The 12,992-nt window shown below is 36.7% G+C and overlaps 1 protein-coding gene across 2 annotated transcripts in view; it reads left to right on the top strand.

Annotated features, from left to right (window-relative positions):
- Nucleotides 1–12,992, top strand: part of il34 (interleukin 34) — a 65,116-nt gene that overhangs the window by 7,398 nt on the left and 44,726 nt on the right. For both annotated transcript variants that reach the window (XM_036212500.1, XM_024280796.2), the window contains exon 2: nt 5,603–5,835. In XM_036212500.1, coding sequence (XP_036068393.1) covers nt 5,790–5,835 — 46 coding nt within the window. In that variant the 5' untranslated portion in view covers nt 5,603–5,789. The remainder of the gene's footprint in view (nt 1–5,602; nt 5,836–12,992) is intronic.

Below are 12,992 nucleotides of genomic sequence, written 5' to 3' on the forward strand. Positions count from 1 at the left end.
ATCATTCTCCTCATGGATGTGATGTTTTTCTCATTTGCATCAAGACATTATTTTTATTGTTTTTATTTTTCTCTTCCTGGGTTAATGCAGGACAACAAGCCATCAAACTGGGTTATAAACAGACAGAAGAGAAGCTAAAAACTGTCATTTAGATGCAGCTCCTGCAGGCTAGAAGGTAACGATCGCCGTAAGAAAAAGACAAAAAACTGCTGTCCCGAACCCAGAATGGAGAGATGATTATAGATGCTTTTATGGAGTTCTTTAAAATAATTAACTTAACCTCTCAACATCATCCGTATCTTCTGTGTATTTTAAACGAGATAAACAGCCAAAGCCTCCATCATGTAGCGATGAGGCTAAAAACTTCAGACAGCTTCTCCAATGGGAGTGTCTAGTTTATGAACACATTTTTGGACAAGCATTACACATTAAATTAGACGCACATCAATAGATTCAGCGGACTCAAATTTGACGCATGAATCGCATTTGATGTCAAATGTAACATTACTTCGGGCTTGTTGAATTTGTTCATAAATGTTGGACTATTCTCTTAAAAGTGCGACTTATACTCCGGAGCGACTTATATATGTTTTTTTCTTCTTCATTATGCATTTTTTGGCTACTGCGACTTATACTCCGCTGCGACTTATAGTCCGGAAAAGTATATGGTGTGCTCATCCATCTTTGCAAAAGTTTGGTTGTTTGTTTTCGAGGGCGAAACGCAGGCACGCTGCCGAGGCCGGCTCTAGGCTGACGCCATGAAATGGGTGGCACCCAAAAGCAGCGAAAGGCGGAGCTTCAGAGATCACGGCATCTTACTTTTGGGCAGGAAAAATACTCACGAAAATAACTCATATTCATAAATAATTTGTTGTTTTGTGTGGCAAAGTTAATATATGATCATATATATTTATATAGTTCACTCAGAAAGCCTTAAGAAAAGCATGATATAGGCTCTTTAAAAAGCCCCGTATTGGGTCTGAGATGACAGGTATGGTGTGGGGCGTTAAAACAACCATAAAATTTGAATTAGTTTATGACTCATGAGTCTTTTAAGGAAATTAGTCAATCAGTTCTTTATCTGACATTTTAAGGCTCTGTATTCCCTCTGGAACTCTCTCTCTGAGCCTTTTTCCATGACTGGAGCCTGAACTGCTATAGTTGTGTTAAAGGACAGATCATACTGCGGTTTGGGTGACACCAGAAGGGATTTTAGAAATTCAAGCTTCTGAAATTTTTCTGTCTAATAACAAATGCAAAACCCCAAAGGTTGTGTTACTACTATAATGTTTAAACTATGCGCTTCAACAAAACAACAGATGTTTTGGATTTATTTGATTATTTTACTAGTCCCAGATGAAGCATTGTATGTTGTTTCTGCTGCTACTTCTTCCCTCCTTTATTGGCCATCTGGCGTAGGGCCCACGCTGTCATTTTGTTGTTAACAGTATAATTTAATCTTAGAAAACAAGCCGAGGCTTGATCCCTCTAACCTTTAACATCTAGGGGCATTTGGACCCCACAGCTTTTCGTTTTTCAACTTTTTGGCTCCATTTCCAGTCTTTGTGTTTGTTTTTAAAATCACATCAAAACAATAAAACAATTGGGAAAAATAATGGAATATCTGAACTAGGATTTTTCATCACTTTTCTCTGGTTTGTTTAGTGCAGGTAAAATGTTTTTTTATTCTGACAGATTTGAAGGAGTTTTTTTTTTTTTTTTTAAGCACCCCCTTTCTCAGTCTAACAAGTTCTTGACAAATAAGCCTGGAAAGTAAGCAATTTCAGCCGAATGCATCTTATGATTTGTTCTGGGCTTTTGTCCAGCAGTGGATGGTCCAGCAAATTTAATGTTCACTAAACTGCATCTAAACCAACCACAAGACTCTTGCTGAACTGCGGGCAGATTAGAGCACAGTGAAGATGTTTGACCTCTGTGTCCAACACCAGCATTACAGAAAACCAAACAGGATTTAAGCAGAAATGCCTCGTACTCACTGCCAAGCACAGCTGTGGAGCTGTGATGATTGGGTAAATGGCATATACTTGTATAGCACTTTTCTACCTTCTTTGAAGGCCCAAACTCATTCACACACTGGCGCCAACCATCCACCAAAGGCAATTTGGGGTTCCCTGTTTTGCCCAAGGACACTCCAACGTGGGCAATGGAGGCGGGAATCAAACCCGCAATCTTTGGATCAGGAGTCAACAGCCTGGGGATCATTCATATTATAAAAAAAATAGACTTATTGAGGGTTTAAAAAATTATCATCCCATCCTAGCTGTGCAGAAGCAACTACCTAAAAATCTAAGATGAAACATTAGATGTTAAGTTTGCTTAATACTATGATCTCCCACAATAGTGGACTATTTGCAATTGAAAATGGGAATAAAAGTAAGTTGATTGTAGTTGATTCGGCTTGGGTTTGTAGTATTGAATGGGGAGTTTTTGATGTTTTTCCATTTTTGTTTTTGTTTCTAGAAACCTACTTAAAATTGGCCCCACAAAATACAAGAATGGGGTGGGTATAATGGCTGAATGAAAAGAAGGATGTTGGATTAGAGAACAAAAAGATGTGAAGAGGGATGAGAAACTTTGTGGGTGTAAAGAACTCATTAACGTGCTCAACCACGCATACAAATTTTAGAACCGCGGCCCTATAAAGACCTAATAAACTAGAGCCACATCTGTTCTAGTTCATATTTTTACCATAAGATTTGTTCGACATTAAAAAGCGGAATTTAACAAGTTTAACAGCCCTGAACCTCATGTTTTGTTTTGTTTTTTTTCCAACTTTGCGCATTTCTGTATTAACTTAGGCAAAGAAGTAATTCAAGGGACGATCAGCCACTTGGCCCAGAGACAAAATTTGGTCACAATAAATGATAGAGCTTTCAATTCCGATCATAAAAAGACCTAAGATTAGGCAAGTCATTAATATTTTGCATCTTAAGGATCGCCTTTGTTTAGAACAATGGAAAATATTGGTAATCACAGGTAAAAATATCAAGAAACATCTGTGGTCCAAACACCATCATGTTGTTACAGGAATTCAGGTGCTTTGGCAATTTTTAATATTTTTTAAATAATTGATCAATTTATGTAATTATAGGCTTTATGTTGTCCAAATGCAGTTTATTATTATATACAAACGCTCCAGCCTGTGGGTACTCCTTAACATGCTCATTAACATAATTCTTCATAATGTGGCGTGTGGAACTCTGCACATCTCTGTACATTTCCTCAATGTTTCGGGAGTGTTTTTTGTGGATTTGGGGGGCATTGTACCTTTCACATATGTAAAATTGATCCAAAGTCAGCAGAAAGCTGCAGTTGGCTCACAAATTTCCACTAAGTCCACTGTACCTCATTCTGAATTGAAATCAAAGCATCCCAGAATGCACTGCAACGCATACATTAACATTGTACATTTTCCAGTGCAGAAAGCACATTCTTCAATGGCGAATTGAACATGAACAAACTCTGTAATTCTGTTGTGGGTTTTTTTGTGGTTATGAAACAATGTTGGATAATTGTTTGATGAAGAGAAAAATTCAGTGGCAACAAAAAGCCCAAATCATGACTACTCCACCACCGTGCTAAATAGTTGGTGTATAGAGTTATGCTTATATTTTGACTTATTTCAGTTCAAATGTCTATGCCTGCAACTTTAGCTGCTATTGTTTGTTTTCTATTATATCATGACCATTTATTAATAATGGCTGTACAATGCCCTCCTAATTTTAAGAAAATATTAAGATCAGATTATATTTGGAACTTCTGGTTTTGAAATCCTGAGAAGCCCTGCTAAATGTGTGGTTCATTAATGACCCACAGTGATGACATTCACTTTAACCTTTAAAGCACAGACCTCTGGTATCTCAAATGTCTTCTATTTTTCTAGTGAAAATCATTACTTCATTATATGGAAATGGATATTTCTACAGCCTTCAGATTTTTAGCAGAGGAGCAGCTGACTAATCAGACGGAGCCTCCCATCATAACTGTCTCCTCTGCTCCTCAGGAGACTCTTGACACAAAGTTATGACTGAAAATATTTTAACCTTGGAAGATTTATTATTAGGTGTTCATAAAAACATGGGTTCAGATTACAGTTAAACAGTGGTTGACCTGCAGAGTCGACTATAGTTTCAGAAGCTTCTGATTCATGGAGATATGTTGGGATTAAGGCTTCATGACACGCAGAATTCCACTTTGCAGCATATAACATTTAATAATTTAGACTAAAAGAAGCACAAATCAAACTATTGGACAACAGATGTCACCAAACGAGCTTTCCTCCTCTACTGTGCTTTTCGACCCTTTATTGCAGCTGTCTTGTTTTGTTTGCTTAGCAGTGAAATAAAGTTTGAGTGGAGGGGATTCACAAAACTCCTGCTCCTGCAGAAGATCACTCTTCCTCAAGCTTAAATTCCATATTTAAATTCCCCATTGAAGGCTGCATTCTCATGCATTCTGAGAGTAGCCTGTGCCAAAACTGTTTTGGCACATGGTTTTAATGCAAAGTATTAGTACAGAAGTGCAGAATAAAGATTTTAAGATGATTTTTGCCATCTCAAAAATGAGTTCACATGTTGGACCGATCAGGACAAAAAAAATCCATTGTAGTCATAACCTCCGACTTCAGCGAATGGTGTCATCTTGATTTATAATCTGACATTGTAGTTCAAACATTTTCAACTTTTAGAAATCGTTTTAGAGGTTTAAACCAACAGATTCTACCATTGCTAATCCTGAAAATGTGTGCCGTGGATCCTTCTAAAAGTCCAAATATATTTTTTTAGATTGTAAAATGGTTCTCAGTGATAGTTTTTAGCAACAATAAGTCATGGGGACTGTTGGCACTGAAGTAACACTACATTGATTTCCCAGCATTCCTTTGTTTACACTCCCTCCGCTAGCTAATAGCTCCTCACATCACCAAGCTAACATTAGCGTAAAAGAAATATGGTGAGCCAAATCAGAGCTATGCAGTTGTACAGCTTTGAGCTAGATGCCAGCTCAGACGAGAAAACTGAAGATGTACATGGATCCATTTGTCTTCAAGTGGAGGATTTAGAATTGTAGAGGAGCTGGGAGACTCCCACCACCCTCCATTTCAGTTGCTGCGTCACAAAGCCGAGCTTTTTCAAACCGCTGGTTTTCATTTTCTCCTGATCAATCACAAGAAATACTCAGAAATGCAGTTTCAATCTTAAATTATTTTATATTTGTCCTCCATGTTGAGAAAAATGCAACAAGAACCTTTTAAAACACAATTTTAATTTAGTGGATTTTTTAAAGTTTTGCATTTTTGTTTAAACGTTTCTCTCACTGAGACTTTGTCAAAATGTTAAATGATCATAAACAAAAGGTCAAAGCTCCCAAACATGTTCACACGTTCGCATATACTTTATTGGTTATGGTTTAAAAGTTCTAGTGTTTGAAGGAGGAGGGGTTAATCCTATCAATAAAATCCAATCCTTAATGGATCTAACCCACTACCTCCCTGTATCAGGGCAGACACTCCCCCACCAGGCCATGTAGCTTGTGGGTAGGATACAGAAGGGCTGCGACTAAGTTTATTTTTATTTTATTTCAGACATCCTAAAGCCACGTCAGCGAAAGATCTGGAGAAGTTGTGACCGGCCTCAACCTCTCTGTGCAATGAAGACCTGAAGGCGGGCGACCCATGTGTGTCCAACTGAACGCACACGCTGAGTTTCACACATCAGTGTTGCGCGTGTGTGCTTGAAGCTCTGCGGAGCTGAGGATTTAAGCCAAACAGGATGGTTCAAAAGTCCACTTCAGTGTGCCTGCTGGGAGGCTTTTTAGGTAAGGCACATCTGCACGTCTTTGTGTGAGTGTGAAAGGGGGGAAAATGGGTTCAGGAAGATGGTTTGGTGAAAGCCAGAGAGGCAGCCTCTGAAAATGGGAAGCACACTTGAAAATGTGGAAAGCCGTACAGCTGAGGAGATTTCAGTGTGGATTCAATTTGCCTCCTGCAGTTAGTCCTACTGTGCTAAAGCAGGTTATTTCATTTGTGCTGTTTCTGATTTGTGCTAACTGGAGCGTGTTTTGAAGGATGGGCAGAAGGCTTTGGATTGGATGTTTTTAATATTGTGATCCTGGTTTCCATTGCTGGCTCAAAAAAATTCCTTAAGCCTGATAATTTAATAGTTTTATTATAATTTTATGTGGGGAAATGTCCAACTGCACAGCTATGGTGCAGCCACATCCAATGATTTTTGAAAAATATGTTAAAAAAAACAAGCTTTCTCAACTGTAACTCTTTTTTCTTTACCAATTTAAAAGATTGTTCAATTAAATCGAGCAAAAGTAAAAGAAACAAATGGAAATCAGGGCTCTACAGTTAATAGAATCAGTTTGAAAGCCGTATTATGTTATTCGTGTTTTATTTTGCAGGACCAGTTTTTTTAATAGCATACTTGCGCAGCAGAAAACAATCATTATAGAAGTATTTTTATTAGACACAGTCAAACTTAGCAGTTAAAAAATGTTTATGAAGCTGCAAAGCTTTGGATTAAAACATTTATGATTTAAACGTCATGCTTAGATTGGCACAACATTTCTGTGACGGATCTTGATGGTTAATCAGCAATCTGGGAGAAATTTAAAGAGCTTTAAAATCACCACATAGCTGGAAGAAATACCTTTTTCGGAGCTATTCCGGTCTCGTGAAAGTATCGTTGAAGAGAGAGTTGAGCTCTCAGTCAGATTCTAGATTTTTCAGATAAAAAGTCAACACCTTTAATAAGATTTATTCACAAAGTTTATTTTTATAAAACTCTATTTTGTCATCATTTGGTTGTATTTATTTACCACAGCAGAAGCTCAACATTGTCAGATGGGGCTCATCTCTGGTGTAGAGAGCCTTGAGGTCGGTTTGTTCAACATTCCTCCAGACTTCATTCCCAGCAGCACCATGTCTTGCTTAGCAGCTCTACCTTAGGGCTTGGCACCCTCACCTTCCTGCATCCACACCCTGACAGATCCTTATCTCCATGTGGTTTAACGATCAACACAGAACACAATTTTCATAAGAAAATGGAGCTTTCTGCTGGACCTACTGCTTCTACTCTCTACTCTGAAATTAGAATCCGGCTTTCCTTTGCTAGCCATGTTTTGACACATATAAGTTTTCTTCTGGTTGATAAAGGTTTAGCTGAACCAAATCGATGGGACATGTTTTTAGGAACAAATAATGCAGAGACGGCCGATGACAGATGAGCTCAGGCTGACCTGAACTGACCTAAAACAGTGAAATTAGCTCAGAATAACAGTTTTCAGGCCAGTTACAAAAAAAATGTTTGGGTTGATCTTGTTCACGGGAGCTCTTTAAAAACAGTCACTTTGACAATTGGTTGAATCTTCAGAATAAAGACAGAAGGTCATGTTAGACACTTAAATTAACAATAATGTGGAGAAAAGTTCACTTTTTATTGACTTTTCTGGAATCTAATCATTGATTCGAAATATGACTTTAATAGATTTTTTGTGTGAATCTAGTGAAGGGTACCACTTTTTTAATGTCAAACAATTTATCTTTTTTACCTTTGGTTAAAATATTTACGTTTTTTATAGTGTTATTATTGGAAAAGGCAAAAGAAAAAAGAAATAAAGAAAATAGATAGGCAAAAGCAATCTAAAGTACCACCTACAACTTTAAGAGGTTCTAGCTAATCATCTGCAGATGTATTGACTTCTATGAAAGATGTTTTCTACTCTGGAGGCCTCAGGTGAGCCTTTATTGTGCCAAAAGGGAAATACATAGGCTTGGAAAGGATTAGAGATTTTATTTTTTAGTAGTTGGGAGTCCTTTGTACTGCAGTGAGAATAATATTCAACAAATAAAACACATTCTAAATAGTAGCCATTTTTTCAAAGAGATCTTGTAAAAATCTATGTCATGGTAAGACCTTACAGTGTTGTTCAAAAAATGTGTTCTTCATCTCAAAGCTCAAGTCCAGCTGATCATGTTGCATGTTATTGTTCGTGACCTGACAGAGTGATAGATTTAAGCCTCTTCTTTCTAAAAAGGAGATAAAGGCAAATATCTGGTTCAACAAGTCCTATCTGAAGAAATCTTAAATCTTAGTCACATACATGGGCGTTGACCCATACAGGCGCTACGGGATAAGAAGAGCATTACACCTTATTCTAGAAGAAGAAGAGAGTGTGAGCAAAAAATTTAGCTTTACCCCACCAATAGATACTTTAAAAAATATTTCCTTAAAAAGTTTAGAAAATTCATGCCTGTGAATTTATGAAGATGTTCATTTAGTCAGCAATGTATGTTTAGGTCAACAGAGCAACAGCATTAGCTATCCTATGGGAAATTTAATTATACTTTAGCATCAAGCTAGCTGACTTTAGCATTAGTCGTTTGATCGATCTCTACTTTTATGGATCAATTATTGATCTATTAAGAGTAGATCGATTCAGATTGACTAATTGATTTTATCAACCCAGCCCTTGTTGATAGTAAGATGCGTGTACAGGCCTGCGGGGTGTGCACGGGATACTACAGTAACTGCCCGTAGGACGTCTATGGCATGCCCCCACAAAATGCATTCTGTCTATTTTTGTATTTTCGTGGGCTCAATGCACAGTGTGCAGGTTTTAGAGGTTGTTAAAAAATTGTAAATCCATACAAACCACTGTCACTTACTTCACCCGTACTTACCCTTGTGTATTCAACTGTTGCAGGCAGCATGTCTGTAAGGACAGTTGTGACTAAGGGTGTTGAGGATGTCTTTTAAAACAAATGAGACCAAAGTGGAAGTTGTTTGCTGATGACTCCTGGCACTAAATTTGGAATTAATCAAACAAAGCAATTTATTAAAACATTTAAGTGAAGCATGGCGGTAGAAGGTTGATGATTGGGTTTGTGTTTTGGCCACATGACCAAAGTAAACTTTAACCAGTACTATAACTTAGACAAAAATGATTAGTTTGATTTTCATGCACAGACACAACATTTAAGTTGATTAAAGCTAAAAAAAGAACAAGTTCAGGAGGAATAAACAATTCTAATCTGAACTTTGAAGCATTTTTATATCAATTTATGTGATAAAAATCAAAACATTACCTTGAAGCTATGTCTGTCATGAGCAACGTGGGGAGAGTTTTAAACAAAAACAACAATTTGCATAATTGAATAAAGCAGAGTGTTGACACTTGAATGCGAGTCTGATTTAGGACCACGAGCTTCATCCTCCAATGTCTGTTGAAACACAAAGCCAGTTTGAATTTAGAAAGATTTACCAGCAGCTCCTCAGTACCTTTGAGACTTGGGCCTTTAGGGGGTCCTGCTTGATTCCTACCATATGAATCCATTTTCTGCCTGTTAAAGATGACAGTTCGGTTCTTCTTTCATAATTTTAGCAAAGTGGCTACAGCTCGGAAACCTTGTACTTGAGTGTAACTGTTTAAATTTTAAATTTTGGAATGTGCAGTTGTGCAGAATTGGCTCTGAGGGACCTGCCTGAGTTGTGCAAATCGTTATGCTCTGTTACTTTAGATCTTTGAGCTTTCTGGAGTTTCTCAATGTTCCTGTGTATTGGCACTGAGCTGCAGTCAGTCACTGTCATGAGCATGACGTTAAGTGGTTCTGGCAATGGCTTGGAGTTTTTGCATCGCTGTTCAAAGTTAAAGTGTTTATGTTTTAGAGCTGTCAGGGGGAAAAAAGTTTTGTTTTTTGTCTTGGGTATTCTATGAGACCTATTTTTATCTGTGCATTTCAACCTATATTTATAAATATCTGTGTGAATGGTTGGCTCCAAATCAAGCAACCCTTTATGAGAAAGATCTAACTTCACCTGCATCGTCCTTTCTGAAGATGATTAATTTTCCACATCAATTCAATGGGACTAGAATACATTAGGTAGACTCAATACTTGACATGAGATATGCTTAGTAATTTTGTGATTATTGAGTATCAGCTGTCAAAAGTGTTTAAAACCCCTTCCCCATGTGAATTTTAGTCATTTCCTTCATCATCACCACTCTAATAGTAGCAGACAGCGCAGATAATTCCTGAAAACTCCTGTTGCTCCATCAGAGTATACAGAAAGTACGTTTAAAGTCTGCAAACGTACTTACATCAAGCTAATTTATGCCTTAAAAGGATGGAAACGAATGATGGTGATGATTTGACTTGTAAGAAACACTTCATGGGATCCATTATCTGCTGGTGGTTTGGGTTTCACAAAGAGGAACTTCAACAGAACACAATCATCTGCAGGATATTCAGTAAAGGCGATGTCACAAAAAGGAGCGGTGCTACAAATTTCTTCCATTACCTGAAATGTTATCCTCCCCAACATAAGGAATGTCTTAAACTCTGTGTGGCCAAAATTCCAGCAAGTGTTATAGAGCCGCGAAACAAATGACTCTGACCTCTTAGTTTGGAGAATCAACCCCGAGTGACATAAAAAAGGGTTAGGGTTTCCTTTTCTTTGGGGTTTCCTTTTGTGATTTGTGTAATTTATTGTATTCTTCTTTTCTATCAATCTATCACCACTAAGATCCATCCAGAGAAAATTCACTTTATTTGTGTTAGAATGGAAACTTCCTTCTTGCATATTTTCATTTGTTTTAGTTGTTAAAGATCTCTGAATTCTTAACACATGGGAACCTGCTGAATTATTTTAGTCCAATTTTATTTAAATTAAAAAAAGTTACCCAAAAGTTAATTTAAACATCGAGTTGGTTTAAAAAAAAAAACAGCTGGCAAATACAGAAATAATTTATTCCTGGTCAAAAACATTAGTTTTGTCCTTAACTGCCACTGTCTTTTCAGTATTTTGGATATTCCGACCCAACCTAATGTCTAATTACTTGGATCAGGTTTGTTCTGCCAAAAAGAAGCTACAAGTGTGGTTGTAAACAAAGCAGCACAGATCAATGAAGACTGGATTTTTAACATCTTTGGCTTGGAAAATATGTCTCACTAGCCAGGGGCGACCAGAAAATGAGGAAAATTCAGAGTTTCTGCACAAGAACACTATAAATAATTTTATTAAAATGCAATGTGAACCTCTGTTTCACAGCATGGAAGAAGTTTCTTATGAAGTTTCACACAGAGCAACAGCAATGTCTCACTGCATGAGAATAAATAAGACATGACATTGAATAATAAAAGCCCAATCCTGCAGCTGGTCATTTTTGTAAAGAACTTTTTTATTATTTGTTTCAGAATTTGTAGACATTCCTGAATTATTTTCTTGTGTATTAATTCTTATTGCTCTTAAGATGTGCCCAGTTTATTTTGATTTTTGATCTTTAATGATGTTCTCTGTTTTTTTTTTTTTTTTTATCTTTGTTGCACAACTCTGCTCCAAGGCAATGAAAAATCTCTGCGGGACCAGGGTGTCTACATTTTGAAAGAGGTTGTTGTGACAAAATATTTTGCTTGAAGGAAAGTACTTAACGATGTTGACTCCTTTTTAGCAAGAACACTCAAACTATATTCAGACTGACCCAAAGAACACTAGACATGTTGTGGCTCTTTCGGAGTCCAAACTTTAACCTGATTCAAATGCAAAAAACACATGGAAAACTTCTACAAACTGACTGTAAGGAATATCTAATAAAAAGTAAAAATACAACAAAAAACTAAAACATTGATGTTCACAATACTATAAAAATCTCTGATGGGAACAACCAGTTTGCAAAATCTGTTCACCTGTTAGGGTCAAGTCACTGATTGGATTCTGCACAGTGGAAACAAACTTATCATCAATGTGATGTCAAAGTAAAAAGTGCCAGCAATGAAGTGGAGAAAAACATTCCAAAACATTCCAAAATCCCTGATTGATTGGACTCATGTCGCTTTCTTTTAGGGTGTTGCTTTGGCTCTCGTTCAGTTTCTCTCCCCCCACCCATCGTAGTGGTGTTATGGGCATCTGGTATCGGTCCTTTTAGGAGGGGGTACTGTAAAGATTGTGTCTTTTAGTTTAGTTCATTTGATTTCAGTTGTGTTTTCCTGGTTCATGTTGTTTTGTGTTGTTTTAAAGTTGATAATTAGTTGTTTTCAGTAAATTTAACAATTTCTTTGGATATTTTAGCGTCTTGTTTTCAGTTCTACTTTTCACCCTATTTGTTTATCCCTTTTGTCATAGTTCTGTCATGTTTTCAGTTAATTTATTAGGTTTTGTCACCAAATATAGTTCATTTTGAGACCTATACAATTTGTGATGGAAATGTCTGAAAAATAACAGTAATTTAAAGCAATGCATCTCAACCCTGGTGATCCAGGTCACAAGCTCTACATATGTAATTGATTTTCCTACTCCAATACACCTGCTTTAAAGCAGGAGTGATGAGCTGAAACAAGGAAGTCAAAGTCATCTGAACCAAGTGTGTCTGAGCAGAGGAATAGTTAAAAGATGCAGGTCAGGGGTCAGAAAGGACCAGGATTGAGAAACACTGGTCTTAGGGGGTAAATCTTACACATGGGTAAACGGGCAGGTTGTCATCTAGTGGTAGTACTGTTACATTCATGGTTGAGTATACTCAGAGCAGAACATTAGTAAGAAATGTTAAAAAAAAGAAATTCTGATCATACGATGTAGAAATTGTTTTGATATATTTTTTCCATTCCATGTTATGTTCATTATTTTGTTGAAGAAAATCTAAATAATAGTTTCAAAACATTTTGAACTAATAAAAACAATGAGATTTTTACTCATTTCTCAAAAAATTGTATTTCCTGTCGCCTGTTTTTGGCTAGTTCTATTTCGTACTAGTTACTTGAAAAGTTCTGTAACTGCATTTTTAGAAATACAGTTTTAAGTAAAATTGTTTTGATATATTTTTTCCATTCAATGTTATGTTCATTATTTTGTTGAAGAAAATCTAAATAATAGTTTCAAAACATTTTGAACTAATAAAAACAATGAGATTTTTACTCATTTCTCAAAAAAATTGCATTTCCTGTTGCCTGTTTTTTGCTAAATATATTTTGT

The sequence above is a fragment of the Oryzias melastigma genome, linkage group LG6, assembly GCF_002922805.2.
Source record: "Oryzias melastigma strain HK-1 linkage group LG6, ASM292280v2, whole genome shotgun sequence".
NCBI classification, from domain to species: Eukaryota; Metazoa; Chordata; class Actinopteri; order Beloniformes; family Adrianichthyidae; genus Oryzias; species Oryzias melastigma.